We start from the raw sequence: 26,262 nt of genomic DNA, 5'->3' as shown, positions 1-26,262 counted from the left end.
GGGCAGTCGGTGCCGGTGCCGGTCCCGGCGGGGCGCGGCCCCTTTAAGGCCTTTAAGGTTCCCTGCACCGCCCGCCGGAGCCGCCGCGCGCCGCTCGGGGAGCGGCGTCACGTGGGGCGCGGCGGCCTCGTGACCGGCCGCGAGCGCAGCACCGGGGCCGCCGCTCCGCGCGCGCCGCTGGGGAGGGGCCGCCGCCGTCCCCTCCCCCCGCCGCGGGCCCCTCACGCCGCCGCCGCCGCCGCCCCCGAGCTCCGGCGCCCCCGGGCGGGGCGGGGCGGCCGGCGCGCGCCGGGCCCGGCGCCGCTTCCTGGTCGGCCCCGCGGGACGAGGCAGCGCCGGCCCAGCATGGACAGCAAACCGCTGCTGCAGGAGCGGCCCCCCGCCTACAGCCCCGCCGCGCCGGGCGCGCCGGGCTACGACTACGGGCACGGCAACTACGGAGCCATCCCCGCCCCGCAGCCCGGCTTCCAGCCGCCCCCGCCGTACTCCTACCCGGGCGCCGCGGCCGCCCCAGGTGGGTCACGGGCGGCGCCGACTTCGGGGAGCTGCGGGTGGGGGGGACCCCGGTGCGCGGAGCGGGTGCCCGAGCTCCCCGCTGCCCCTTCAGTGGGGTGGGGGGCGGCTGTGGAGAACCCCCCGCTCTCGGGACCGGGCGGGGGTGCCCCGGGGCCGCGGGCTCGGGAGCCGCGCTGGGCCGGCCGGCGGGAGCGGGGAGCTCGGGGCCGCTCCCGCCTGCGGCTCCCCCGGCACGGGGAGGCGCTGGGGCTGCCGCGGCTCCCCCGCTCGGAGGGGGGCGGCTGCGCCGGGATCCAGGTGTTCCGAAGCGCCTTCTCCCTTTGCCCTCCTTCCCTCGGGGCCCCTGAGGTGTTCGTGTTGTGCTCTCCCCGAAATCCCGGCTGCGATCGCGGGCATTCCTCACACGCGCGGCTTTTCTGCTTCGGAATCATGGCAGAGCCACAGCTGTGCTTGGCACTGAAACAGACCCCAAACTTGTTCTTTGCCTGCACTCCGCTGTACTCTGGTTAATGTTTGTTTTTTCTGATACACTTCAGTGGTCTGTGAGAGACTTAGGCAGGTGAGTAGATGCAATACTTTCACTAACAATTAATACTAACATCTGCCCGAGGAAGAAGTGGCCTTTCAGGAAAGAGGAGTACTTCAAAAGTTACAGAAGTTACACAGCAGACACAGACCCCTGTCTTTGAGTCGAACCCTGAGGCTATAGATTGATTTTCCTGTTGATAACTTGAAGCTTGTTTTCCTGCAATAAGGTATTAGTGGTTATTTTCAGCTAGACTAGTGAGGTTGCCAGACTTCACAGATAGGTAACTTGATTGAAGAAAGTCTGAGAACTTGGGAAATAAGCTCAAAATGGATTATAACTGGGCAAACTGTGCCTTTATTACACTGCATGCATCTAACCGTCCATTTCAAAAGCTTTTTAAAAATATAATTTAAAGTTTTTAATAAAGCATTTAAAGCCTTCTGTCTTCTATCTACAGCCATTAAAATTACTCATTCTTTTGCTAACAACATGGATTTTCTGAAAGTTGGTTTTTTTCCTATGCTATCTCTTTCTAGTTGCATGCTATCACTCCTAACTCACTTTCTAGTTAGAAGTTTACTGTATGGAAGTAAAGCTTGAAACTAGAGGAAGATTTATTCTGCTTCAAATCATTTGTCTGCTGGAGTGGGACGTTCTTGATATCTAACATCCAAAGGGAAAGCTATGGTCATTGTTTAAACAGTTTTTCCCGGGTGCTCAGCAGCACTGAAACAAAATCTTGAGGTTAATTATTAGCTCAGTGTCCTTTTGGGATGGTTAAATTGATACTTGGGTTTATGAAGTGGCTTTGTTATTAGATGTGCCAGGTGTTCCAGTTCTGATTTTGATAGAGCTTAAAGTGCTTAATCAAGACTACATTCCTGTTTATTATTTTCCATGTTTGTTGTCTTTTGTTTTGTCTACTGGTAAATTGTCATTGTTCTGTGTGCCTTCTGTGTGGTGATTGAGGGTTTTTTCTTATCTTAGGGTATGCTGTTCCTCCACCGACATCACAGCCAAGCTATTCGAGCACGTACACCATCATCCAACAGCCTGCCACCACCACTTCTGTAGTAGTAGTTGGTGGCTGTCCTGCCTGCAGGTAAAATGGCTCTTGAGGAATTAAAATCACTCTTGGGTTTTGTTATTTAAGATAGAGGTATCCATATGGTTCCTTGGTTTTCAATAGCTTTTCTTGGTGTGTGTATTACAATTAACTGAAAAGGCACTGAGATCTAGGAGTGGAATGCTTTGGTTTGTGTAGTGTTAGCTTGTCCTGGTGGGCTCATGACATGTGCTATAAATAATGCAAGATACTTCAAACATGAATTTGTGCTTTAAGATGGAGGAAGGTCTGTAAGTGATACTTTTAATGAAATGGCACTTCAGTAACAAATGTAACAGGTCAGTTCTTGGGGGAAGGCATGACAGGAAGTCCTTTCTGATGTGTTTATGCCTGGTGATGGTGAGTAGTATGATTTTATTGTGAAACTGTAATCTTTGATCACAGTCACTTCTGGTTTTCTGGCAGTACTGTGGAAGAACTTCTGCTGTTGTGGTGTGTGTTTCCATTCCCAGTCCAAACTTTGCAAAAACAGGCAGAGTGATTGTCAGTATTGGCTGAAAACATTGGTGGCTTAAAGCTTTAGAAGGTCTCTAAAAGTCCTTTAACTGCAGAAGAGCAGAGAAATTGATAGACCAGACCAAAAATGTCAGTCTGCTGCAGTGGTGAAAACCAAAAAAAGTGGTCAGCTGTTACATGGAGTTGCAGCAAGAGGACAACTTCCCCCTTGGAGATCACAGCCATAAAAAAGGAAGGAGGCATTCAGTTTGCTCACTAGTGCTGTAAGTCAGCTGCTGTCCCTTTCACTTCTCAGTTCTTCTCTTCCTGGGATATTGGCCATGGCTGAGGGCAGAGGGATTGCTGCTGGTGCAGTTCAGGCACTGCTCTGCCTGGCCAGCTGTGACTCAAATGCAGGCTCATCCCCTCTGTTAAAGGGTACGGGAGTTACCCTTGGGGTGTCTTGCAAGGGGGCACTTGATCCTCTGCAGGTCTGAGCCCTTCCTTGCCCTTCAGAAGGTGCAGGGAACCTGCCTGAGTAGCTGATGACTCCAGCTTGGTGTGTGATGAGTGTGACAGAGGATGTCATATGGCAGAGGCTGTAACCCAGGTGGTGAAGTTGGTGTTTGTCTGAGAGTCAATACCTGCCTTCAAAGGTGGATTCAAATAAGAAGCATCCTGTGGTGTTATGTAAAAACAGGTGCCTGTTGAAATGGCACTAGTTAAGGCTGAAAAACCTGTACCAGCTAGAGCTATTGATCTACAAGGTGTGTGTTTTAAAGTGGGGGAAAGCAAGTGCTGAGCTGTTCAGAGGATGTGGTAGATCCTGCCACCTGAGTGATTACATCAACATGCTGATGCTGTAGCTCAGCCAGAAGACAGGGCAGATGTTGTGCATGGCTTGGAGAGAGGCAGGCAGTGTATTTATACACACAGCTTTTCTGGCCCTGACCCCAGGACAGCTCAAAGCATTTCACTGGGGAACTGCTCTTGGAAATCACTTAAAATGGGTAGGCTCTTGTTGCTATAATTTTTTCTTTTTCTGGAAGTTCATAGAATATGCTGAGTTGGGAGGGACTCATCAGGATCATCTAGTCCAACTCCTGGCCCTGCACAGGACACTCCAAGAATCCCACCATGTGCCTGAGGGCGTTGTCCAAACACTTGCTGAACTCAGACAGGCTTGAGGCTTCTGGGATGCTCTAGGAAAGACTTTTTAAAAAGTCATTTGCACGTATAATATATAACTTTGGCTGAATTTTGGAAAATGAGCAGTCTGTTATTAGTTGTTTTTAACTGATCTCACTTGAGTAGCTGTCTCAAGTCATCAGGTATGCCCAGCTGGAAGTACCCATTGTGGACTCATTCCTAAAGCAAAATACTCTCCACAAAATCCTAGTTTACTCTTGGATCCTCAGTTTCTGTTTTAGGCTTTGGAAAAAAAAATAAATTGTGAGGAGAATTGTGAAATATTCTGGATCAGGGAATCCCAAGGATGAATAAATGTACCTAGTAATGGTGTGTCAGTCTCCTTTGCCCTATTACAATGTTAGTTCCTAATTGTCCTGATTGAGAAAAATCTCAATCCTCTTTGACTTCTCAAGACCTTAAACATAGTTCTAGTTTACTTCCATGTCCTGGAAACCTATTTTGTGATGAATGCAGTGTGCAGCCACACTCTGAATACTGCCCTGAACAGAAAAGATGTTGAAGGGGCATTGAGAAATATTAAAAGCTATTAATGGTACATAAAAAACTTTGTTAGTAAACTGCCAGGTTGTAGGGGGATAGAATATAAGAAAATAAAGATAGTGTATAAAGTAATCTTACCCCTAAGGAGTTGTAGCTGGGCCAATTATCAAAGATCAGGAGCAGGCCTGACTTTACCAGGCCACAGCTGAGACCAATGAGAAGAAGATGCTATAAAAGAGTGGAGTGGGAGGTTGAGAAGGAATTGGAGTCAGTGGCTGCTTTGGGAAGAAGAAAGAGTCAGTGCTCTGAGGAGCTGCCCACGAGAAACACCGAGAAGGTCTGGAACTTTTGTGATAAGGAGACAACAGTATGGAACCCCTGCAGTAAGATGATAACACCAGGTCAGTTGTCCTGTTACTTTCTGATTTGATGGTGCATGATTGCTAGAGAACTCCATGTGCTTTAGATCACCAGGAAGAGCCTCGTGTGGGGGATGATGTAACTGATGGAGGAGCCTAAAGGCCATCAGGAGGATTTCTGCCATCAGGAATACAAAGCAGTCTGTTGCCCTATGGCATGTATTTGTGGTGCTGATTGAAATCAAAACCATTTCCAACTTAAAATATATGGTCTTGAGGAGAAATATGCAGTACTGGTTTCTTATTTGAATTGGTGTCTATTTTACTGCAGTCATGAGTGATCTTGCAGTTAATAAGCTGGCTTGAGTACAGTCCATCTTTAGGCTTTTTTTTTATGGTATTTAGTCATAAAAAGTACAAAGTGTCTCCAGCAGTAGCCTCTCTGAAGTTGGTAATATGCCTGTGGTGGCTGGTAATTGCATTCCTGCCCTTCTCCCTCTGAGGCACTGCTCCCATCCGAGGGATGTCTCTCCTGTCTCTTGCTCAGAGCTATTGCTGACGTTGAGCTCCTTCATCACTGGGCAGTGTTGCTTTCTAGTTACAGACCCCAGTTTTAATGTGTTCCATCCTCCTTGCACTCTCAGAATGACTTTGGTGGTTGGAGTCCTGTTTTCTCAGTGTGTGTCCCCAGCCCTGATGTACAGAGAATTAAACTGAGTTGCACAATCTTGTCAGCTTCATGGCTTCTTGTTGACATTTAAGGTTTGGCCAAGTCCTGCTTTTAAACTATTTCATGTTCCTGAGTACGTGTTGAGTCATTACAGGCATTGACTTTAGGTATCCTGCTGTGGAATTATCTTTTTAGCTTGGAGAATGCAGCCTGGCTGCTTTACTTGTGGCCACTTTCATTTTCTTTTTCTGTGTCTTTTGTTGTTGGCAATAACTAACTGCTGAGGAATGTTTGCTTTCCTGTTATTTAACAGAAGAAAGTTCCTTTTAAAACTGTAAAAACATTTTCTTGATCTGATGACTGCAAAAGCCAATTCCCTCGAAATCTGAGGGAGAGCCTGTGGGGGGGCCCTGTTGGGTTTTTATTTTTATTTTTTCTGTTCAGCTGTATTCAGTTGCTTGGGAGAAAGAGCAAAGGAAAGGAGCTCCCACTGCTGCAGCTTTCACTTCTGACAGCTTCAATGCATCTGCTGGATCAGCAGTGGAGTGGGTCTCAGATTATGCCAACACTGGAGCTTCTTCCTGAACTGGAAGATGAGACAAGTTTAATTAAAACTGGATTTATTCTGAGATGTCTTACAGCATTCTCCCTGCCACAGGTGTTGTTTTGTTGTTGTGATGTTTTGTTTTTTTTTTTTATTTATTGGGGTTTTTTTTGACTTGACAAAGTTAAAAGTTCTCAGGTTTCAGTTGAAATTTTGTTTTTGTCACTTACACACATCTCCTGAGGAAATAGAGTCCAGAAAAATTGCACTTAGGTGATCAACTTCTTCCAAATTTCAGCCTTCTGCTTTTCCATTATTTCAGTCACAAATTATGTGTGTGCTTTGATAAAAGGCTGCTCAGGATACAGGCTTTCAATAGTTGTTTATTATTTAAAGTTTATGTAAATATTCTTTAGATTTAGTGTGTAGCTGCTATAGTCCATGCTTGTCCCTGGTCTGGTGTTCCCATTCAAATCTAAACTTTGAAACTCAACCAACCTCTGTGGCAGAAAATGGGATATGATTTGAGAATTCCAGGTGCTTGGCCAGTGATCTTTGTGGAGGATAGGTAGCAGTTTTCTCAAGTGCAGTTTCTTTTCACGTTTTGCAGAGCTTGTGCTACAATCAGCCTGTCTCTGATTACCTGGGGTGACCCTTTGAATGTATTTGTAAGGTCTAAAAAATGCTGATAAGCCCACATTTAAATACTGTGATGTAGTGATAAGTCTAAAAATGCACGTGTTAAGTCAGACCAATGCTGTGTTCACAGATCTCGTTATCAGCCCTCTCATCCTGAGCATTTGACTTAAGATCTTAATTTGAGAGTTACTTTGAAAAAGGGGGTTATCTGAAAAACAATTTGGTTTCAAGTACTTGTCAGTGGGCATAATTGACCTTACTGTATGGAGTTGGCAGCTGCAGTCATAGCTTAAATGCAAGATGCTGCTTGCAGTATAAATAAACCTTTCCACTTTATTTTTAGAGTGGGAGTGGTGCAGTTATAATCAGCTTTTATGTGGTTTACGCTGTAGAAGAAAATTTATGTTTGGTTATGTTAGTGAATCCACAGTTTGAATATGGAGTCTCTAATTACTCCACATCTCAGGCAAGATATACAGGCAAAAAATATCCATAATTTCCCTTATAAAAAGTTGGTTTTTTTTTTCTTTTTAAATTTAGTAACTGGCTAAGCAGTGGTTGGGTAAGTGTTCATCTAAAATTAGGTGCTGACATAAATCAGCAGAAGCCAAGAAGTGTTTGTGTGGCTAATGCTGTAATCACACTGTTAGACATGACAGGAGCTCTGAAACATCAGGTGTGGTGTGGGGTCATGCAGGCAAAGCTCTGCTGGGTGTCCCTGGAGCTGCCTTGCTCTGCTCCTGGCCTGGGCTGTCCCTGTTCTTCTCCAGTGCTGACCCAGCAGTGCTCCCTGGGCCTTGCTTTGTCCTTCTCTGGGCCTTTTGCCTGGATCTGGTGTTGAATATGAATGTCAGTTTTTTAATTTTTAGTTGTAGTTTGCACTACCACAAAACACTTCTGAGTAACTCTGTTAAGGGGCAAGGGAGTTTAAAAGAAATTCTATTGCAAGTGTCAAGGACATGTGCTGGCCAGTGGACTTGGGCCCTGCAGGCTGATGAAGAGGGGCCTGGTTGGAAGGGGTTGGGCTGTGCTCATCACTGCAGGGCTGACCAGCAGTGCCCCATTGATCCCTTTGTGTTTGATTAGTGGCTTTACTCTCTAAGGTCACATCAATAGACTGCTTATACTCTTAACTGAGCACACTGGCTTACTTGTCACAAATGTAGGTTTCAGGGCAAGAACTGAATATGGAGTTATTAAGAGACAAGGAGAGGATTTCAAAACAGCAATGAAGCAGGAGTTGGGTGCCTGCAGGAGGGAACTGCTCAGCGTGTGTGAAAGGAAAAGAAGGCATTAGTGGAACAGCAGAGCAGGAAATACAACAGCTGCAATGTGCTGTGTGCATTTTCCAAATAATGCTATTTGTGATGTCATTGAAATGCTTGCCTGGAAAAGGGCTTTGCCTGTCTTGGGTGGATCTGCAGTGTGAAAACTGAATTACTTAGAAACCTCAAGAGTGTGTCTGACCCTCTCCATACATCCAGTGTGTTACTGGGTTAACCTGGGGAGAAGCAGAGGCCTCACCTCCTGAGCTTGTGCTGCTGGTTTCTGTTTGGTCTGAGGCTGGTCAGCATTTCCCGAGTGCAAATTGCCAAATTCAGTTGCTTCACCCAGACCTGATGGTTCTGGCTGTGTCCTTTTTGCCCTGTATCTGTTACTGGTGTGTTCCAACAGTCCTGAGTTTCTTTGCATTCCAGCTCCAGTAGCAGAGTGTTCCAGGAGATGGCACTTCCCTGAGCCCCAGCTCTCAGGGCAGGCACTTTGTTTTGCCACAGCAATTCAAGATTACTTAAATAGTGAATTGAGTATCTGTGTGCCCAGAGAGATTAGAACAGTGAGGGATGAGCTCTGCAGAAGTGTTCTGCTTCAAGACAGTCCTCAGGAATTCAGCTCTGACCCTTTTTGCCAGAGCTGGACCACGTTTTGTAGAGTTTCAGTAGTGCAGGTGCTGCTGTTCTCTCCCCAGGGCTCCACAGCACTTCAGGAAAGTCTCCTGGTTCTCTCCCCATGGCTCCTGTTATGCTGAGTTTGTGGGAATAGCCACAATGTCCAGCACAGGCTGCACAGCTCTGAGCTGTGGGACTCTTGTGTGCTCAGACTCAAATCTATGTGGTGATATGAACTTGGTCTGTGTTTTTTAGTTGCCTTAAAAGGATGTTATCTGAGGACATGAAATGATAAAGCTACTGCTGGGATCAGTGGTAACCTGGCAGTTCCTTTATTTTATATCAGATACAGAGTTAACTTTTATCTCTGCAAACAGAAATCAAGTGCATTAAAGTGAGGGAAAGCTTAAGGGGAACATGAACTTGTGTAAGCAGCAGAATATCAAGAACACTTGGAAAAGCCTTTGGCTTCTGGTGGTGGCTGAGGGGAAGGGGAATGTTCCCAGGTTTAATCAGCTTGCAGTGGTTCAGGCAGTTGCTGTAAGGAAATGGTCTCTGGAGCCTGCGCCTTCCTTCCTTCGCTCTATTTACCCGCCCAAGAGCTTGGCCCTGACTGCTCCCAGGGAGCAGCAGCGTGTTGGGCTTGGCACCCTGCTCACAGCCTGCACTCCAGGGTCACTCAGCTCTGTTTGCCTTCACTTGCACTGTACCAGGAGGATACAACTTGTTCCAGTGCTTTGCTAAACTCCAAATCTTGACTATGTAACTGCACAAATTTCTAAAGTCTGAATTCTCTGGTTTACTGTCTGTTTTCATTTTGGGGGATGCTCAGATACAGCACTTCAGAAAGGAGTCAGGGATTGAAAAAAAGGTAAATTTCTGCTGTCTTAGGACTGTGCTGAAACCAAATTTCTGTGTGGTCATGGAGTTGGGAGTCAGCTGGAGCCACGTGACATCAATAATTAGTTCCTCTGCAGTTGTAAAGAGAGATCAGTTTTGAGAAGTAAAAACCAGGAACAAACCCCAAACCTTGTAGTTGATTTTGCTCTATAAAATGGTGTAGTTTCTCGTGACTGCCAAAGCACTGAGTGGTGACTTGGGGCCAAACTTGTTGAGTGTCCTTTGACTGAGTCTGTTTTCCCTTTTTGCAGGGTTGGCGTGTTGGAGGACACCTTCACCTGTCTTGGTGTTTTGTGTGCCATTGTATTCTTTCCAATTGGGATTCTGTTCTGCCTTGCACTGAGGCAGAGAAGATGCCCCAACTGTGGGGCAGCTTTTGGCTGAGGGGCTGAATGTGGACGTGCTTACTGAAGCTACAACTGTTAGCATACTCTTTCTAATGTAAATGTCATGTACAATCATTTTATTTGCTTCAGACCTGTTTTGTAAAGTGTGAAGGAATTTAGTCTCTTGCATGTAATTTAAACTTAATCTTTTATGAGCATGTGCATTGCAAAACATGAAAACCTGACTTGTTTTCCATGTTTAGTGGCACCTGTTGAAAACTAAATAAAACTGCTTTTCCTTTTGCAATCCTCAACTTGTGGCTGGATTATTAAATGTTACTGACATGTTTGGTGTAGTCTGAAAGCAGAGTAGTAATCCTAGCTACAAGGAAGGGTATTTGCCAGAATCCTTATGATGATGATAAATGATGTTTGAGACTGTACATGTTTAGGGCATCAGGTATTTGAGGGAAGTGTTTTAAGTGCTGGGAGTGCTACCTCTATGGCAACAGCTCCTCTCCCCCACTGCAGGCACAAGTATTAACACACAATCAGAGCCCTGTTTTAATTAGTGAGGGTTTTGCTTCATGCAGGGGCTGGTGTGGGTTCACAGACAGCAGCAGGAAGAGCTTGGGGCACTGCCAGCCGTGAGCTGCCCTGAGTAAAGGCTTTTGCATCTTAGATGGTTGAATTCTGATGCTGAATTATTGCAGGCTCAGACAGGCTGGGTTGAGTGGCCTCTGCTGTGCTGTAGAAGATGGGCTCAGGTGTGGGGTGCCCCTCTGGAAAGCTGCTGTTTCAGGGGGGGATAATGGGTGTTTATGCAGGGTGCTCTGGCAAACTGTCCTGGCCTTGAACTTGAAAGGCAGGGTGAGAGGAGCCAGCACATGCTCACAGACTATTTTTTGATATTAAGTAACTGAAAGGCATTTCACATGACTTGAATTCACTGTTTATAGTAGTAGAAGTAGGCACCACTAAACGAATGAGCCAGGGGATGCTGCAGGAAATGTGCATGTGTAAAATAGAATGATTTAGAGTAAGGATTCTGCTCTGGCTGAAGTTAAAAGCTCAGTTTCACTTAACTCAGCTACTGCACTGTGCCAGCACTCAGGCCTTTGCTCAGCTCCTTGACCAAAAATTTTCAACTTTAAGCTGTTTTTCTTTTGGGTAGGCTACAGTAATAGAGGAACTTCAAAGGCAGCATTTTATATTGGTAATTGAGAGAAAAACATGGCACTGCTTTATTATGACCTTTTATCAGACTAAAGTTTGACAACAGTTTTTAAAGACAAAATTATCATTGAAGAATGTGTTGACAGTGTAACATTAGACTGCAGATGAGTTTCTCTTGACTTGAAATTTGTGTATGAACATTAAGCAAGGCATTACAAGTTGTCTATTCTTAAGGGGATAAATATTTATTTATAACCTAAGGTATCTTTCTTACACAAAATAACATATAATCATTTATACAGGCAATTCTCTATTCTGGAATAAGGCAGTTGTTACATTCTTCTGTTTGAAAAAAAAATCACTGTTATCTTTAGGTGCCATATGCAGGCTTATATTCTAGAACTTACCATTGCAGCTTCCAAGTAATGAATGCCAAAGATTCTGAGCTATTACTTATTCTGATTCACTAGAGTATCCAAACTATCTCCAGTATTTTCACAATTCCTACTACAAAAAAAGACATACTGTAAAATCAAGCCCAAGTGCTCAAACACTAGCCCAAAGCAATTACCTCATTAGAAACTACAGGTTTAAAAAACATCAGAGCTCCATTCCAGTATGTGTCTATTGTACAGTAATTACATTTAAATAAATTTTTAGGATAAGTTGAGATAATAATTGTCATTGCTGAAAGTGGGTGTAGATAAGGAGGAAGCAGCTGTGGCTGACCCGTGTGTTCATCGGATAATTGGTGCTGATCTGTCATTTGTTACTGTGGGTCTGAGTTTCACCGTTGCAAAGGGGTTTTCTCCACTGAAAAGAAATGCATCAAGTTACTTGAAGGCTTTCTGCAATCCAACCCCAAATTTATTCATCAGGTCCTTCACTGTCAAACAGTAAGTTACAGTTCTGAGACTCAGGGATTTTGTGCAACTCTTAATTTAACTCAAACTTTTAAAACGAGGTTACATATGAAGAATCACTTTTCAGTGAGCCAAAATATGGGAAGTTAATGCCCAGTTACATCTGGACTTTTTTAATAGCTCCCAGTCTTCAAAGATTTTTGCTTTTAACCATCATAGTCAGTTAAAGAAGGGTTTTAAGTCCTGCTCCCTGTCAAGCTATTGGAGAAACATGTTTTCCTGAGAAGGGCCTGTGTATTGTGCTGCACTTGATGCCACCCTTGAGAAAAGTGCAACTAATTTTAGCCATATTGTTCTAGCAGTGACTGGGGAAGGTCACAGAGAAATTAATGATAAACATCCTTATTTCCCCTTATAATCAATAAAATAAAATAAGCCAATGTAAAAACACAACAAGATCAGTGTAAAATTTTACCTTAGAAAAGGTGGTTTTATAATGCCATTCATGTCAGGTTTCTGTAAAAAAAAAAATTCACATGAATTTATAGAAATAGGCTACAGGTGATATCTTGCTGTCCTGCTAAGGGAAAGAGACCCTGTAATTAATCTGTATGGCCAGTTTGGTTTTAATTCTTCAAATTTCAGTGCTGAAGCAAAGCCTGTCAGGCTTTCCATTCCAAGCACGCTGTGTTTCAGGACCTCATTCAGCAGGTTCTTAACTCATGCTTGCCTTGTGACTCCAATGAAATTGCTCAAGTACATCAGCTGTAAATAGACTTAGACCTTAGAATTAGGCCTAATTAACCCTTAAAATTAAGAAAAATGAACATGCCTGAATTAAATCTTACTGAACAACAACCCTCCACGAAGCAATGTCAACTACTAAGGTCTTTTTTTTATAATTGATACTGTTGTGCATATTACTGCCTTGTGTAGCCCAGCAGGAACAGTTTAACTGTCAAGAACCATTCCTCATCTCTCCTTCTTGAAATCCTGAGCTATTTTTTCTGTGTATTCTGAAATAAAAATAAGATGCCTTGAATCATTTCCTGCTTCTGCATAGGAGGCCCCATGAGCAGACTGTGTTACATGTCTGTAAATCCTGTAGGAACGGCCAAGCCAGCCCAGTATAATGTTGGGCTCATTTCCAAAGCCTATGGAGATGTGGGGCTTGGGGACTTGCACGGAAGCAGGAAAGACAAGGAACTTCTGCAAGAATGAAAATAAACAGGGAACAAAACACTTGGTTGCAAGTGCAGCAGCTCTCCTCTAGAGTTGTCCTAAGATGGGGTCACAGCAGCTGCTGTGAGTTAGGAGGTGCCTCAACAAAAGTGGTCATTGTTCTATACTCCAGAAGTTCTAATTTATTTTAGTCTTGCTTTCCCTGTAGAAATTTAGATCATCAAAAAAGATGTATTTGTTTTCCACTCCTAGGAGCTATTAGTTTCCATTCTGGCTTCCAAAGAGATTGTACAGCTCTAGTTAGAGCTCTGCCAACTGACTGATCTGCTATTCCTCTTGAGTTTCTGGTTCAACAGGAATGTTACTCCACAAGCCTTAAATTTATTCCTAAAGCCCCTGACCTAATGCCACAAACCCAAACAGCCCTTAAGGTGTCTGTCCTGAGATTGGAGTGCCCCCAGCAGAACAGTGCAGGCATCCTGAGACCATTTCACACCTTCTGTAATTCTTTAAGCTCTTTAGTCAGTCACCTGCTCCCAGGGCACAGAACTCTCCCTGCTGGACTGGCAGCTCCCAAGGGCTTTGGACATAATCACACTTGAAGGCCACGTTGATCTGCAGGCCTCAACAGCAAGACACAGGCTAAGGGAGCCACCAGAAATTCTGACATTACACCATTGCTAAGGCTCATGGCTGCTTCCTTCAAAAATGAAAACCACAAATATGTCAAAATACAGATGCTGGTTTTCAGAATAATTTTAGAAGTTCCCAGATATTTGTTTTGAAAGTAACTGAACACTGAGATTTAGGTAATATTTCTTGATAATCATTTTATACGGCAGAAAAGCTTCATTCCTCACAGAAAACACTGTCCCAGAAACATCACTGCACAAACTACACATTTCCTACACCACAAGGTTCATTTCTGAGAAATAAACCCACTTACTTGAATGTGGATTCAAATAGATATGCTAATATTAAACTGTTCTGGCTCCCCCAAAAAGTGCAAATCTTTTCTGTAGGAATATTTATATTGGGAAAAAAAAAGGGTATCCCAAAACATGACTCATAGTGAAATGGAGTAAGATCTCTAACTGAGAGGAGCTTCACAAATCTCCAGCAACAACTTTCATACTTTCTTTCACACTTTTTATATTTGTAAGGTGAGGTAACCTGTTCTTTTAAGAACTAGACACAAGTCTGTGATTTGATTACAAAAGTGATTGTAAAGGCCACTACAGTTTCTACTGTAGGATTCACCAGATTACTCAGAAAGCAAAAACATCTGTCATTAGGTCAGCCCAAAATATTTTAGTCATACCAATAAATAATACCATATTTTAGCTACTGGCAGCCAATTGTATTATTCTTTCATTCCTGAAGTTTCCCATGGCACCAACGAATGGAACTTTGCATCTTACTTTGGTACAGTGTCTCATATTTTAGCAAAGCTAACCTTATTTTATTTAATTTGGTTTTTTGCCTTCAAAATGTGATCTCTGCTTCAAGAGGCTTTTTAGAGAAAGTCTCAAAAACATCACCCTTACATACACATCAGCAAAATACTTAAACAAGCAGCAAGAAAAAAGCTTGTAACTGGCTAATTTGATTAGTCTTCATTTTGAATCAGTTTGAATGCTGCTTAAACAGCAGAAATAACAGCATTGTTATACATTATCAGGTCATAAAAAATGTATTTTCACTTAGCTGCAGCTTTGCTGAAAACAGCCAGGAGTTAGTACAGCTCTCCCCTGGCAATAGCTGCAAACACAGAGTTTACACAGAGTTTATTCTGCTCTAAGCCCCCTGTGTCCCACAGCCCTAACATCACTGGAGGAGATGGATTTGTACTGCTTTCTGTGAGAATTTCTTTTCATGTTGAACAGATTCCACGGCTGAGAAGTTTTGCTGTGCAGGGTAAGACTCCTGCTACTGTCAGTGAAATCCCTGATCAATTCTTCTCCCTTCCTGTCAGGATGGATGGACTGAAATGCCAAACCCCCTGATACTCCTGCAGACAGATGGGTCAAAGAGCTGAGGTCCAGCACAGGTAGGTGAGGTGGGAGCTGCCAGGGGCTCATTTCAGAGCCCATCCCAGCAGGGTGAAATGGTTGGGTTTGTTTGGGTTCCCTGACTCACCGGGCCTGCCTGCTCCGCTCTGTCCGTCGGGGTTTTCACAGCAGCACCTTTGGCAGGCTCCATCCGTCTGTCTGTCTGTGCGGCCCCCAGGTAGTCTGGTGGTGGCAGGACAACTTCCCCCTTCTCCACAAGGTTCACAGAGCTAACACTTCGGATTGGTGCAGGGCTGCAAGACACAACCCAACAAATTCTCAGATGCCACCAGAATCCACCTTGCGCTTCTCTGCAGCACCAGGACAGCTCAGAAGTGCAGGAAGTGAATAATGGTGCAGTGTCCTGGGGTCAGGGGGACTCTGAGTTAAGGCTCTTCCAAAGCTACTCCTTGGCTCTGACCATTAAAACACGTTATTAACATAATTAAGGCATTGTACTACACACTATTAGAGAGTATTTACTGTACACATTACTGAACTTTAAAGAACGTGAGCACAAAAATAACATTTTAAATAAATGTTAGTGAAGATCTGGGCATTTCTGCAAGTGCCACCCAAAATGTTACCTTGGCACTGGGGCAAAGGCTTTTTCTTCTGCTGATTCATCCAGTGGTCTGGTGTATGATGATGGAAACCATCCTTTTCTGTAAAGGGAAAGGTCTTTTATATCATATAAAATTGGAAAGATCTTTCAAAATACAACAGTAGAGCAAACAATTTAACTTTTGGAGAAACCAATTTCTGATGATGCCAAATTAGTGTGTAAAACCAAATATGTGCAGAGATTCTTCCTTAGAGGGAAACCCCAAGTCTCTAGTCAGTGATAGCCAGTAAAAAAGGTGGAAAACCATTTACTAATATCTGCTACCATAATTTGGTAAGACACACTTTTACTTCATGTTCAAGGTGGGTAATGATTATCTTACAGTCTGGTTGAGTCGTGCTCCCCATAGAGCCAGCCATCCTTTTCCTCAGCCACCAGCAGGGTGATGACATCCCCCTGGGCAAAGCTGAGCAATGTCTTGTTGTTTCCAGCAGTGTGAGGGAAGATTGTCTTCACTTTTTGCCTTTTCATTATATTCAATCCCGTGGCAACAGAAGTTGAACGTGATAAACTGGCATCATCTGAATTCTCTGTCAAAAAAAGGAAAAAAAAAGAGACACACAAATGAATACAATTAGTAATCTGAGAGGAAAAAAATAAAAGAAAACTCAAGTGAAAATGGAGACTTTGTACTTAGACACCTCTCACTGCCAATTTTTCTTATCACCATGAAGTTCTGAACTGCATATGCCTTTATATGCACACACCCAGCATAATAAAGTGGAACCAACAGGCAGAAAAAGTTCTGTGAGTTTTAACTGCCTACCTCTTTCCTCTTTTGGAATGAAAAGTGCTAAACAATCACACCTGTAAAAGACCTTTGAAAATTTTCCCTTCTGAAAAATGGAACCGTGTATAAAATCTAACTTTCAAATGTGCCTCAGCACTCAGCTTCAGCATTGAGAAGACTTGCAGATACTCAGCACTTTCTGGACACCAGATGTTTATCAGAAAAAATATAAAAGAGGGCTTAAAACTATGTTATTTGACTATTTTTAAGGAAGAAATGCTGGAATTTCTATTACACATTAAAGAGTTCTGTATTTCTTATCCTGTGGTCTAGGCCTAGTTGTTTCCCATATCACAGAAAGTAGAAAAATCAATATATTAGACACTTGGGAAGCAAATCTTATTAGTATTTTAAATTTCAGGAAAAGAACTACAAGACTGTGTGCCTCTTGTCCCACCCATGTGCATTTCTCCCTTACTGCTACATCCCCTTAAAGTGAGGCAGAGTGAGACTGTCAGTGGTTGGTTGTACTCTGAAACACTCAGATGTATCCTGTTAAAATCATGGAATGCCTTCTGCTGATAACATTTCAAGCCATGACAGCAATTAAGTTGGGTTAATCAGTGACACACAGAAAGTAATTAAAATAAAAATTACTTATCCTGACCTGCATTTAACACATCTCTCTCCCGTTGGCTAAATGATATAAATCCTTTGTAAAGACCATTTCCTACTCTTCTATACATCCTGAAATTCACATCATCGTGGTAGCAGAGCAGCCCTGAGGTAATTTTGAACACTGCAGGATGTCATTCACACTTACCCAGTTTGCAGGACACTCACCTGCTGAGTGGTTCAGTTTTTCAGAAGGTGCTTTGGGAGCTGTTGCAGGATTGTTGAACATATCCACGAGTGGGCTGGTGTACGCCCTGCCTGTGGGGGCTGGGGGCACTTTGGATGCATTTTCTTGAGGATAAAAATCATTCCCAATCTGGAGCCACAAAAACAGCAGTATCACTATACTGAGGGAACAGCAACAACTTTTTTGCAAGATTAAATTCTAGAGAGCAATGCTTAAATATTATTCCTAAAGGATACACACTTAAACATGACATAAAGCCCACATGTTCCTATGGAATTGGATCAAAGGTTGGTAAGAGGCTTGATAAACACTTGCTAGTAGGAAGGCTACAATAGCCTTTTTTCTGCAAATAGCATGATGATCTCCAGATTTTTCTTGTTTAGAAGTTTAATCTTTTAGAAATTCAACAACTAATGATGACACAGCATACAAACCAGCAGAAATGAGAATTTCACCTGTACTCCAGTAAGCCAATAATCAGGACAGGAAGAAGGAAAGAAAATAGAAAATAACATTTTTTTTAAGTTTACTTTGAACTACTGGGTATGTAATTACTATTACTTATGGACAAGAATGTAGGAAATGGAATGGCTGGAACAAAAGTGCTTCAGGAGAAGCCCTGGGCACCCAGCTGAGAACTGAGCCTTGCTTGGACACGTGCTCCTCCCTTCTCTGCTGTGTATTTTCCCCATAGCAGAGCTTCAGCTTAGTGATCTTGGTTCCATAGCCAAGCCCAGCACATTCCAGCTGAGATACACCATGCTGAGGTCCAGCAGAACCCCTTGAAGCCTCTCCACCCCCGTGAGGAGCAGCTTACCAGGGTGTTTCTCTTCACCATCGGTGAGGGCTGCGGCGTCCCCGAGACCGGCGTGGAGCCGGGGGTCCTGATTTCATCTATCATCATTCTGACTTTTTCAGGCACTTTAGTGGCATCACTACAGATTTCCTCCCACCCAGGCAGCTTGGATTTTAGGAAGTCTGCACACTGCATCCAAATTAAAAGGTACTTGTCAAAGATAGGCTTTGTCATAAAATTGCACAGATCTACTGGATAACTTTCATTATACCAAAATGTTTACACCAGCAAAATGGAAGTACTTTCTAAGATTCTTCTAAGGAATACCTCTGAAACAAACAAGCTGTTGTAAAAATATCTCTTTTGCAGGGTCAGATATTGGAAATACCTGATCAGTCCATGTGTTTTTTTCTTAATACATGATTTAAAAAAATTCACAGTAACCCTTGATTTTTGCTACAGTACATTTCATAGAATAGTGTATTGTAAACATTTTCTGTGAACTGGGCATACTTGTCTGGCACTTCAGTTGTTCTTAGCTATTTCTGACAGCCTGGTCTACATGCTGCAGGAAATGCTCAGTGCTCCTGTGTGCCTGGATTTCAGGAGTTTCATTTCTGTTAATGCTCACAGCACTGACCTGAACGTGGTAGAAGTGCATGTGCTGGGTAAAGCTGCAGTGCTTGTCAACCAGAAAACAGAACCTTCTTTTCTCTTCAAGGAGAGCTTCTCTGCAGCCTTCTGCAATAAATCTCTGAATATCACTTTGTCGAGAGCTCACGGTTTCCAAGTACTGAGGGAGAAAGGGAAAACAAGAATCACATAGAGCCTCTGAGTTTTATTTGATGCTCTATCCAATTAGTTAAGTAAACTCTAAAAGCCTTAGAAAAGCTTTTGGAAAAGGCAGGGTGGGATAGGGTGGCTGTGCTTCTGAGTCCCTCTCTTTTCCTGCACAGATCTGACTTCCCTGATCTCATCAGGTGAATGTACATTGTCCCTACAGGCAATTAGCAGCCTATTTAGGGGTTGTGAGGGGGGTGTGTGTTCAAATTAGAGTAATGACCTTTGTCTGCACCACCACAGCTCCATTTATTCACACAAAGCTGGGATGAATCTCTGCTTCATTTAGGAGGGGGGGATATGAGTTACTAAAAAGACTGAACTATATTTATCTGAGATTATGAGGATTCATTAAATGCTAATCCTTGAACTCAGACCCAGAACCTTCAAAAAACTCTCAACTCTTATGAAAGCAGGTTAAAAGATAGGCAGTAAGAAACAGGAGCCACTGTTACCTACACTTACTGTACTGGGTTATACACAGAGATTTCTTGGAAAATTAAAATAGATATGGAGAAAAAATATATAAACTAGCACGAAGTACAAGTGTCATGCAAGTAAAAATATCTATGGCAAGTATTTTCAGAGAGACACACGACAATCAGAATCTGATTTACTAATTTTAAAACAGTTTCCCTTCAGTGTCTTGCCATTTCAGATTTCACCTCAAGATGGCAATGCTGGATTAAGGGCAGTAGGAAAGGCAGTAACACAAGTTGGCACTGCCTAGTTAGGGAAATGACTCTATAGCAAATTACTACTGAATTTGCATCGTTTAGCTGGCTCCCTGTGTAGAGCTCTGCATAAAGGTGCAGTTACAGATCAATTATTGGTCAAGGGATGAAATCTAGGAACCAGAAGTCTCTGAATATGTACACTGGAGCAGTGAGAGCTCAATTGCAGCTGCAGTACAAACTCCAGGAGTGCCTTAGCACACACCAGCTTTGAGGAACCATTAACTTTTTCTGTTGACCAGTTCTCATACAGAGAAAGACACAAATAAGAGACACTGCACTGACCTCCATTTCTTTGTGCTCATACTTCGTTACATTTCGTGCTCCTTGGCTTTTCCTTCTGATTTTTTTCAGCTCAGCTTGAGACTTCTCTAAAGAATCCAGTTTGCTTCTGTGTTCAGTTTGGTACCTTTTTAAAGTTGCCTGCAAACAAAGCATTTACATCATCTCATAATGCACTCAGCCCTGTATCTGGGTAAGGGACTGAAAAGCTTGACTGTGATCTCAGATATTGCTCACACACCCCAAATGACTTCAGCAACTGCTGTAGTTTTATAAGGAGCTATGAAGCCATACAGGGGTTCCCTTTTAAACCTAAATTAAGCATGAAAATTTTGGCCATCTTTATATATAAAGTGCATTTCTATTAAAGTTTGTATCAATTAATTCTTGGGAAACAACATCTAAAAGAATTCTTTGACTAGCAAGAGACAAATAAAATAGGAGTTTTAGAATTGAATGTACTTACAGTCATATATTTTACATCCAGGTCTGTTTTCTTCTCCAGTTCAGATATAATTTCTTTATGAAATTTTTTGAACTTTAAAAACAAATGAATTAAGGGTTATTAAAAATTGGCAAAAGTAGTTTATAATTTCACAAGCAAAATGAATTAGAAGGAATTATTTAACTTACACTCTCCTCTAGACTGTCATTAAGTTTCTTGTGTGTTCTTGAGATTTCTACCAGAACTTGGCCTGTTGATAAACATACAACTATATTGGTTTCTTTCTTAGACTTCTGAAGTTAGTTAACAAAGAGCAGTAAAATACATTTAACTAAATACTCATTAATGGCTATATTAAGAGGGGGAGGAAATTTCTTGTTCATCACAGCAGCTGAAATGAATAATTAACTCTGGCCACAGACAAACCAAGCAGTACATAAGTGATAGAGGAATAACTAATCATGCATTGTTATGCAAAAGGGCCCTGGAGTGCCAGGAAATGCTTCCTTCTCTCCAGAGCAGCTCCTGTTGGTTTAGTTAACAGCCTCTTTTCTGCCAAGCCAGAGAATAGCACACAAGTTGTTACTACCCAAATAGCTGCTATCCATTTCATAGTCTGAAAACTAAACTTCAATATTTATTAAGTTACTGCACCTTCAGAGTCAACAAAGCAACCTTTCAGTTCCCTCACTGCACACCTGCTAAAACAGACCTGCTCCACACAGGAATTCCCACCTGTGCTGCATTAACCAACAGCCAAGGCAAAGCAGATTCCTCAGCACCCTCACAGCAGACCCTGAATATCCCATTCTGCTCAGACTAAGCACAAACTCACAGAGCCCAGTCAGGACTGTGAGCAGCTGAAAGCTGAACTGTTCCATTTTGCTTCAGGAGGATACAGAGGCACCATCTCTCCATCTCTGGGTGTGGCTGTACGTGCAAAGCAGTGAGAGCCAGGGCTGGTGCTGCCCTGCCTGTGCCAGCCACACCACCCTGCCTGCTGCTCACAGCCACGTCAGCCCCACGCCCTTCTGTGCCCTGGCACGGGCACACAGACAGTGCCAGCCCTGTCTGGGAGCTGGCAGCACTGTGAGGAGAGCAGCTGAAGGAAGGGCCCAGTTTGCACCCAGGTCAGAGCAGGCACAGCTCCCAGCTCCTGACCAGGGGCTGCTGCCAGAACTGGAACTGCTGGCACCGTGATCAGATCCACAGACTGGGCTGCATGTGGAAGCCTTCACTAGGGATGTGTTTTCCTGGCACTCCATTTGCATGGCAGGACTGGCAGGTTCAGTTTGACAGCTGGTTCCTGGCACACCTCCTCCAGTGATCCTTGTATCCCTCAATCACCCTTGCAGCTGTCCCAGCTGGATTTGCCACAGGTACCTGCAGTTGTGCTGTCCTTGTGCATAGGCAGGGCTGCAGTGACCACAGTTCTGTAATTCCTGCACATCACTGGCAGTCACTGCATGGGACTGTGTGTCCCTCCTATTTGCCATCTTGTGCAATTCTAGTTTCCTTTTTTTGAGTTAAAATAGAAAGGATGCATTAAGTGCTCAACACACTGAAAAGATGACAATAATTTCAAAAATTGGCTCAATAAATGAATGTCAGAACTCTTCATGAGAACTTTCTCATCTTCTTTCTCATCTGCACAGACATCCAAGCCTGTCTCCCCAGAGAGAAGGTTGGTGACTTGGTAACCTTCTCAAGCAGAAGCATCCCATGTCCTTGGATGTGTTACCACCTTTCTCCCTTCTAATTTGTCATTCTCCTGTTACATCATCTCAAAATCTTCGCTTCTTTGACATGAGGACCACATCTCTTCTGAAGCAGCGTGACACAGCAGATTTTCAACTAAATCTTATAAAATGTGGGTCTGCATTGTTGTTTATGGGGAAAGAGGAAACACACGTGTCTCTCCTGGCTTTTCAGGAACCCCTCTTCCTGCTCCAGTGCCCACCCCTCCCTCTCTCTGCACAACAGACTGCAGGACACTTAGAGGAAAGAATTGGGATGCAGTGAGAACAGACAGCCCCTTGACTAGCAAGAAAAGGGATTCACAGTCACAGAGACAGAGGAGTGCTTTTTATTATTTTTTTTTAATATTTATAGTTTTTCTAAGTTCTGTACAGCCCACAGAGTGCTGTGGTTTTTTTGTTTATATTTAAAGTTGCTGGTGACTACAGCAATATAAATACTATGAGAAGTGAGAGGTGCTATAGTAATTAGTTGCTCACATGCAACAGGAAAGTAAATACAATTAGTTACACAAACACTTGAAGTAACGGAGGTGAGCAGTGTTATTTTAAGGATCCAGAAGTGAATGCACTTTGTTTCACCAACTCAACTCAAAAGATACATTTTAGACTGTAATGGGCTTTTAAAGTTAGAAGAGTTTTGTGAATACTTATCTACGACTTAAAAAGGAAAATGTTGATAAAAGAAAGCAGGAAAAGTTATCAAGAAATACAAACAAAATTACAAAGTTTGTTTGGTTTTGCATCACAGACTAGAGAGCTGTTTGGGAAGCTGTTTTGTTGCATCTATATTTTCTATTGAGAAGCTAATACAGACTAGAATTTCATTAATGATGTTGTGTTTGTTACAAAAAAACCCAAACCAACCATGAGTCCAGAAGGTGCAACAGTCATTTCTCCATATACAGCATCCCCTGAGCAAGAAAAATCCTTGAAAGGCTGTCATGCCCAGGAGATGAAAGCCAAGGAAAGCAATTTCCCTCAGAAATATTCATTGTAAGGCCAGGACTTCTGCAGAAGTTACACTTCAACCTCACTGTTTGCTCTGGCTGATTGTTCAGGTTATTTACCTTTTCACCTTGTGTTGACTGTTCTTGTGAAGTCTAAAAGAATTTGTTCAAGTTAGAAACAAAAATGGAACTCAATCAATAGAGTTCTGTCATAGAAATAAGTATCAACAGCCACCTGCAAAATCACTTAAACTTTTAAATACCAAATAGCTACATTAGAATCAATAAAAGTATTAACCACATCAACTTACTTGAAATATAATTCAATCTTGTTTTATTAAGAGGAGGTTGCTCTTGAAAAAATTCAAGTCACTTAATAGTGAGACTTTTTTAGATGTCTGGGAAGAGGTAAAATGCTTAATTATATCACTCATTTACCTCCTGTTGTCCTGTTTTGTATTCAGGGCAGGTTGATTACCTTTGTGACTTAGAGATGAAGCCACATAATTATTTCTATTAAACAAGAGAATGAAAGGCTGAGTCAAAGCTGCACATGGAGACAGCCCAGTCCAAGTGTGCTGTTAGCTGCTATTGCTGGCAAGATGCTCTTTTCTCCAGGTCACCCTCTGCCCAGAAAAAAGGCATTTATGACATGGGAAAGTTAGAAACAAAGTCCTTTGAAAACTGTAGCCCCCAGGAGGTAGTAAAATAGAAGTTTCAAAGGAATACAGTGTAACAAATAAATATGATGGAACCAAACATCTGCCAAGCTTCAAACATGTTAAATTTATCATTCTGTGATAGGAAGGATTTAACTGTGCAAGAGATGCTTCAATGAAACCAAAAGGTTTAATGGAATTTAAGATATGAAGGAAGAAAATCACAAAGAAGGATAAAATAATACAAAACTTGCCCAGCTCTAACTGCACTTTTCTTCTGATACAGTTTGTCCAGAATGCTTTAACACACTCCCCTCATCTGTAGAATTAACAGTAATATGCACATAAATCACTAGGACTAGGTCAAGGCTGCCTTTCCTCACTGCATGGGCAAACATGGAATAGGAGTTCAGGAGTGAATCTCCCTGTAATTCATTTCACAAAATGGCATTGACACATGACCATTCAGTGCCATTTTGTGAAGGTGACTGCAGAAGGTGAAGGAGAGGAGAAAAAAATAAAGAATAATCAAGAAAAGGGGAAGAGATTTTAAAGTAAAGTATTTTAAGTCCACACTACATGCTAGCTGTAATACCCTGAGGCAGCTAAAGCCATACATACATAAAATAAAAATAGAAGTAAGGAGAACTTCACATTCTAAATGGCATTCTGAGATTAATTTAAAATATGCAGAGTTCTCATTAAGGCTGTGAACAACACAAATGTTTCTGTGATATAACAAGCAAATAAGTGAGTTAATTTAAAACAGATTAAGGGTTAAGGGAAATAAGTAATTACTTCCCAGTCTCATTGATACAGAAGAGATAAACAGTCCTGCAAGATGTCCAAGTAGTGTCAGTATCTTGCTTCCACATCCAGACAGAAGCAGTAAGTGATAAATAAGATTGTGCAGGACACTGGTGTTAATTTTGTGGGCTGGGCACTGGTGGTGTTTGAACTGATGAACTCCCAGTGCTCCACTTGCTCCTTCCCACAGGACTTCCCTGCTGAGCTCCTGAAAAATGTATTCTAGCCCATGCTGACTTCTTAAGTGTCTTTGACCACAATCAAATTTTCATCTGATTCAAGGGAAAGAACCCCAAATGACACAACCAAAAACAGCCTAAAACTTCAGCCTCTGTTTTTATCCAGTCAAATTATTCTTTCCAGTTATACCACAGCCAACACACTTGGCCAGGAGTCCACAGCTGCTTTACCCAGCACAGAGAACTTTCTAGGCACAAGATACATCTGTAGGACCAAAGGGGACTTCTAGCATTTTACTTTTAGAGTAACCGCTGTACACTAAGTTCTGTCCTTCCCAAATATTAGCTTTATTTGCAATGTACACGTTTGCCTGTACATATATAACCTCCCCATACAAGTGCCTGTCTGTTTCTCACTGACACATACTTGGCAATGATCTCTTGAGCATTTCCCTGTCATTAGGTTACACATTGCTCTCAGCATGGCAAATAGAATCAAAGAATCCTCTTATTCAAAGATCCTTTTCCCATTTCATAATTAAGCAAACAATGAAGGGATAGAGCACTGTTCACTTCTATTCTAGTAGCCTAGCACCTCTTATGATATCATTTCCTTTTGTAGCCCAGGATCAGAACTATATATAGTCACCCTTTTCTTGTCCTAAACCTTCATTGATGATCATGTGAAATAGTTTAGGACCACATAACAAAGGACTTTCCCAGTACAGAAGACAGAATTTTAATTACTTGAATTAAAATTATTATTTTTCTTTAGAACTCTGGGATATTTAAATATTAAAAGAGACAGAATACTGCTGAGCTCTTTATACCTTAGAAAGTCAATGCCTGTTTATAAGCCATATTCAGTTAGACCTGAGGATCAACTTGCTTTTTAAATATACTTTACCAAGACTAAAATTAATGCCAAATTCTTTCAGTTGGACAAAGGTGACTTTAGAAAGAACTACACAGTTCATGCTATAAAGTGGGCAGTGAACTGTAATTCCTACATAAGGCTAGGCAAGAGTGAATACTTATGAGATTAACAAAACCATTTTGATTTCCAGTTACTCAGAGTTTGTTCTTGGGGTGATGCTCCTATTTTCCTGTTTGAAATGGAACAAAAACATTAACTCACATTGTATTCTAAAGAGGAATGTGACTTTTCTGCAGATTCAGCAAAGTTCAGTCTGCAGTCTAGTTCCCCCATTTCTCACAAGATGTTTTGATCTCTTAGTCAAAAAAAATTCAGAGATTAGAATTTTTTTAAACATACTATATCATTGAACAGATGATAATCAACATGAAATATTCAGCTTGTCTCAGACGATTGGTAAGCACAGAAACTAAATTTTAATGTTAAAAAAAAGGAAAGGAAAAGTATATGCCATGTAAATAATGCATGAAAAATTACAAACTTGTTTTTCCACCTGTTACTCTATTACTAATATATATGAAGTATGCTGCAGGCATTTCTGTTATTATTTTTTTTACCCAAACATATAAACCATTAAAGTTTGTATGTCAGGGACTCATGTTTCATAGGCCCTTGGAGGCCCTGTGTACCTCAGCTTTTCATACCTGAGCTGCAGTGGTGTGCAGGGACTGGTAATTTCACACAAGGCAGGTGAAAAGAAAATAAGTTACAATAGAGCCACAAGCCTGAACTTGCCTGGATGAAACCCTGCTGGTTTGAGGCAGA

The 26,262-nt window shown here is 42.4% G+C and overlaps 2 protein-coding genes across 2 annotated transcripts in view; one reads left to right on the top strand and one right to left on the bottom strand.

Annotated features, from left to right (window-relative positions):
• The first annotated feature begins 260 nt into the window (after window positions 1–260).
• BRI3 (brain protein I3) lies at window positions 261–9,936 on the top strand. Its single transcript, XM_036392745.2, has 3 exons — window positions 261–514; window positions 2,033–2,147; window positions 9,548–9,936. The coding sequence occupies exons 1-3, from the start codon at window positions 346–348 to the stop codon at window positions 9,678–9,680; spliced, it is 417 nt and encodes a 138-aa protein (XP_036248638.1). The 5' UTR covers window positions 261–345; the 3' UTR covers window positions 9,681–9,936.
• Window positions 9,937–11,017: 1,081 nt separating this feature from the next.
• BAIAP2L1 (BAR/IMD domain containing adaptor protein 2 like 1) overlaps window positions 11,018–26,262 on the bottom strand; it is a 32,337-nt gene continuing 17,092 nt past the window's right edge. The window contains exons 4-14 of the mRNA XM_036392423.2: window positions 20,397–20,458; window positions 20,230–20,301; window positions 19,767–19,904; window positions 18,548–18,700; window positions 17,929–18,096; window positions 17,093–17,240; window positions 15,842–16,049; window positions 15,482–15,559; window positions 14,983–15,148; window positions 12,137–12,177; window positions 11,018–11,611 (exon numbers count right to left, since the gene is read on the bottom strand). Of these exons, the coding sequence (XP_036248316.1) occupies window positions 11,536–11,611; window positions 12,137–12,177; window positions 14,983–15,148; window positions 15,482–15,559; window positions 15,842–16,049; window positions 17,093–17,240; window positions 17,929–18,096; window positions 18,548–18,700; window positions 19,767–19,904; window positions 20,230–20,301; window positions 20,397–20,458 (1,310 nt within the window). The 3' untranslated portion in view covers window positions 11,018–11,535. The remainder of the gene's footprint in view (window positions 11,612–12,136; window positions 12,178–14,982; window positions 15,149–15,481; window positions 15,560–15,841; window positions 16,050–17,092; window positions 17,241–17,928; window positions 18,097–18,547; window positions 18,701–19,766; window positions 19,905–20,229; window positions 20,302–20,396; window positions 20,459–26,262) is intronic.

Source organism: Molothrus ater, chromosome 16 (genome assembly GCF_012460135.2).
Source record: "Molothrus ater isolate BHLD 08-10-18 breed brown headed cowbird chromosome 16, BPBGC_Mater_1.1, whole genome shotgun sequence".
NCBI lineage: Eukaryota > Metazoa > Chordata > Aves > Passeriformes > Icteridae > Molothrus > Molothrus ater.
This window is presented reverse-complemented; position numbering and strand designations above follow the sequence as displayed.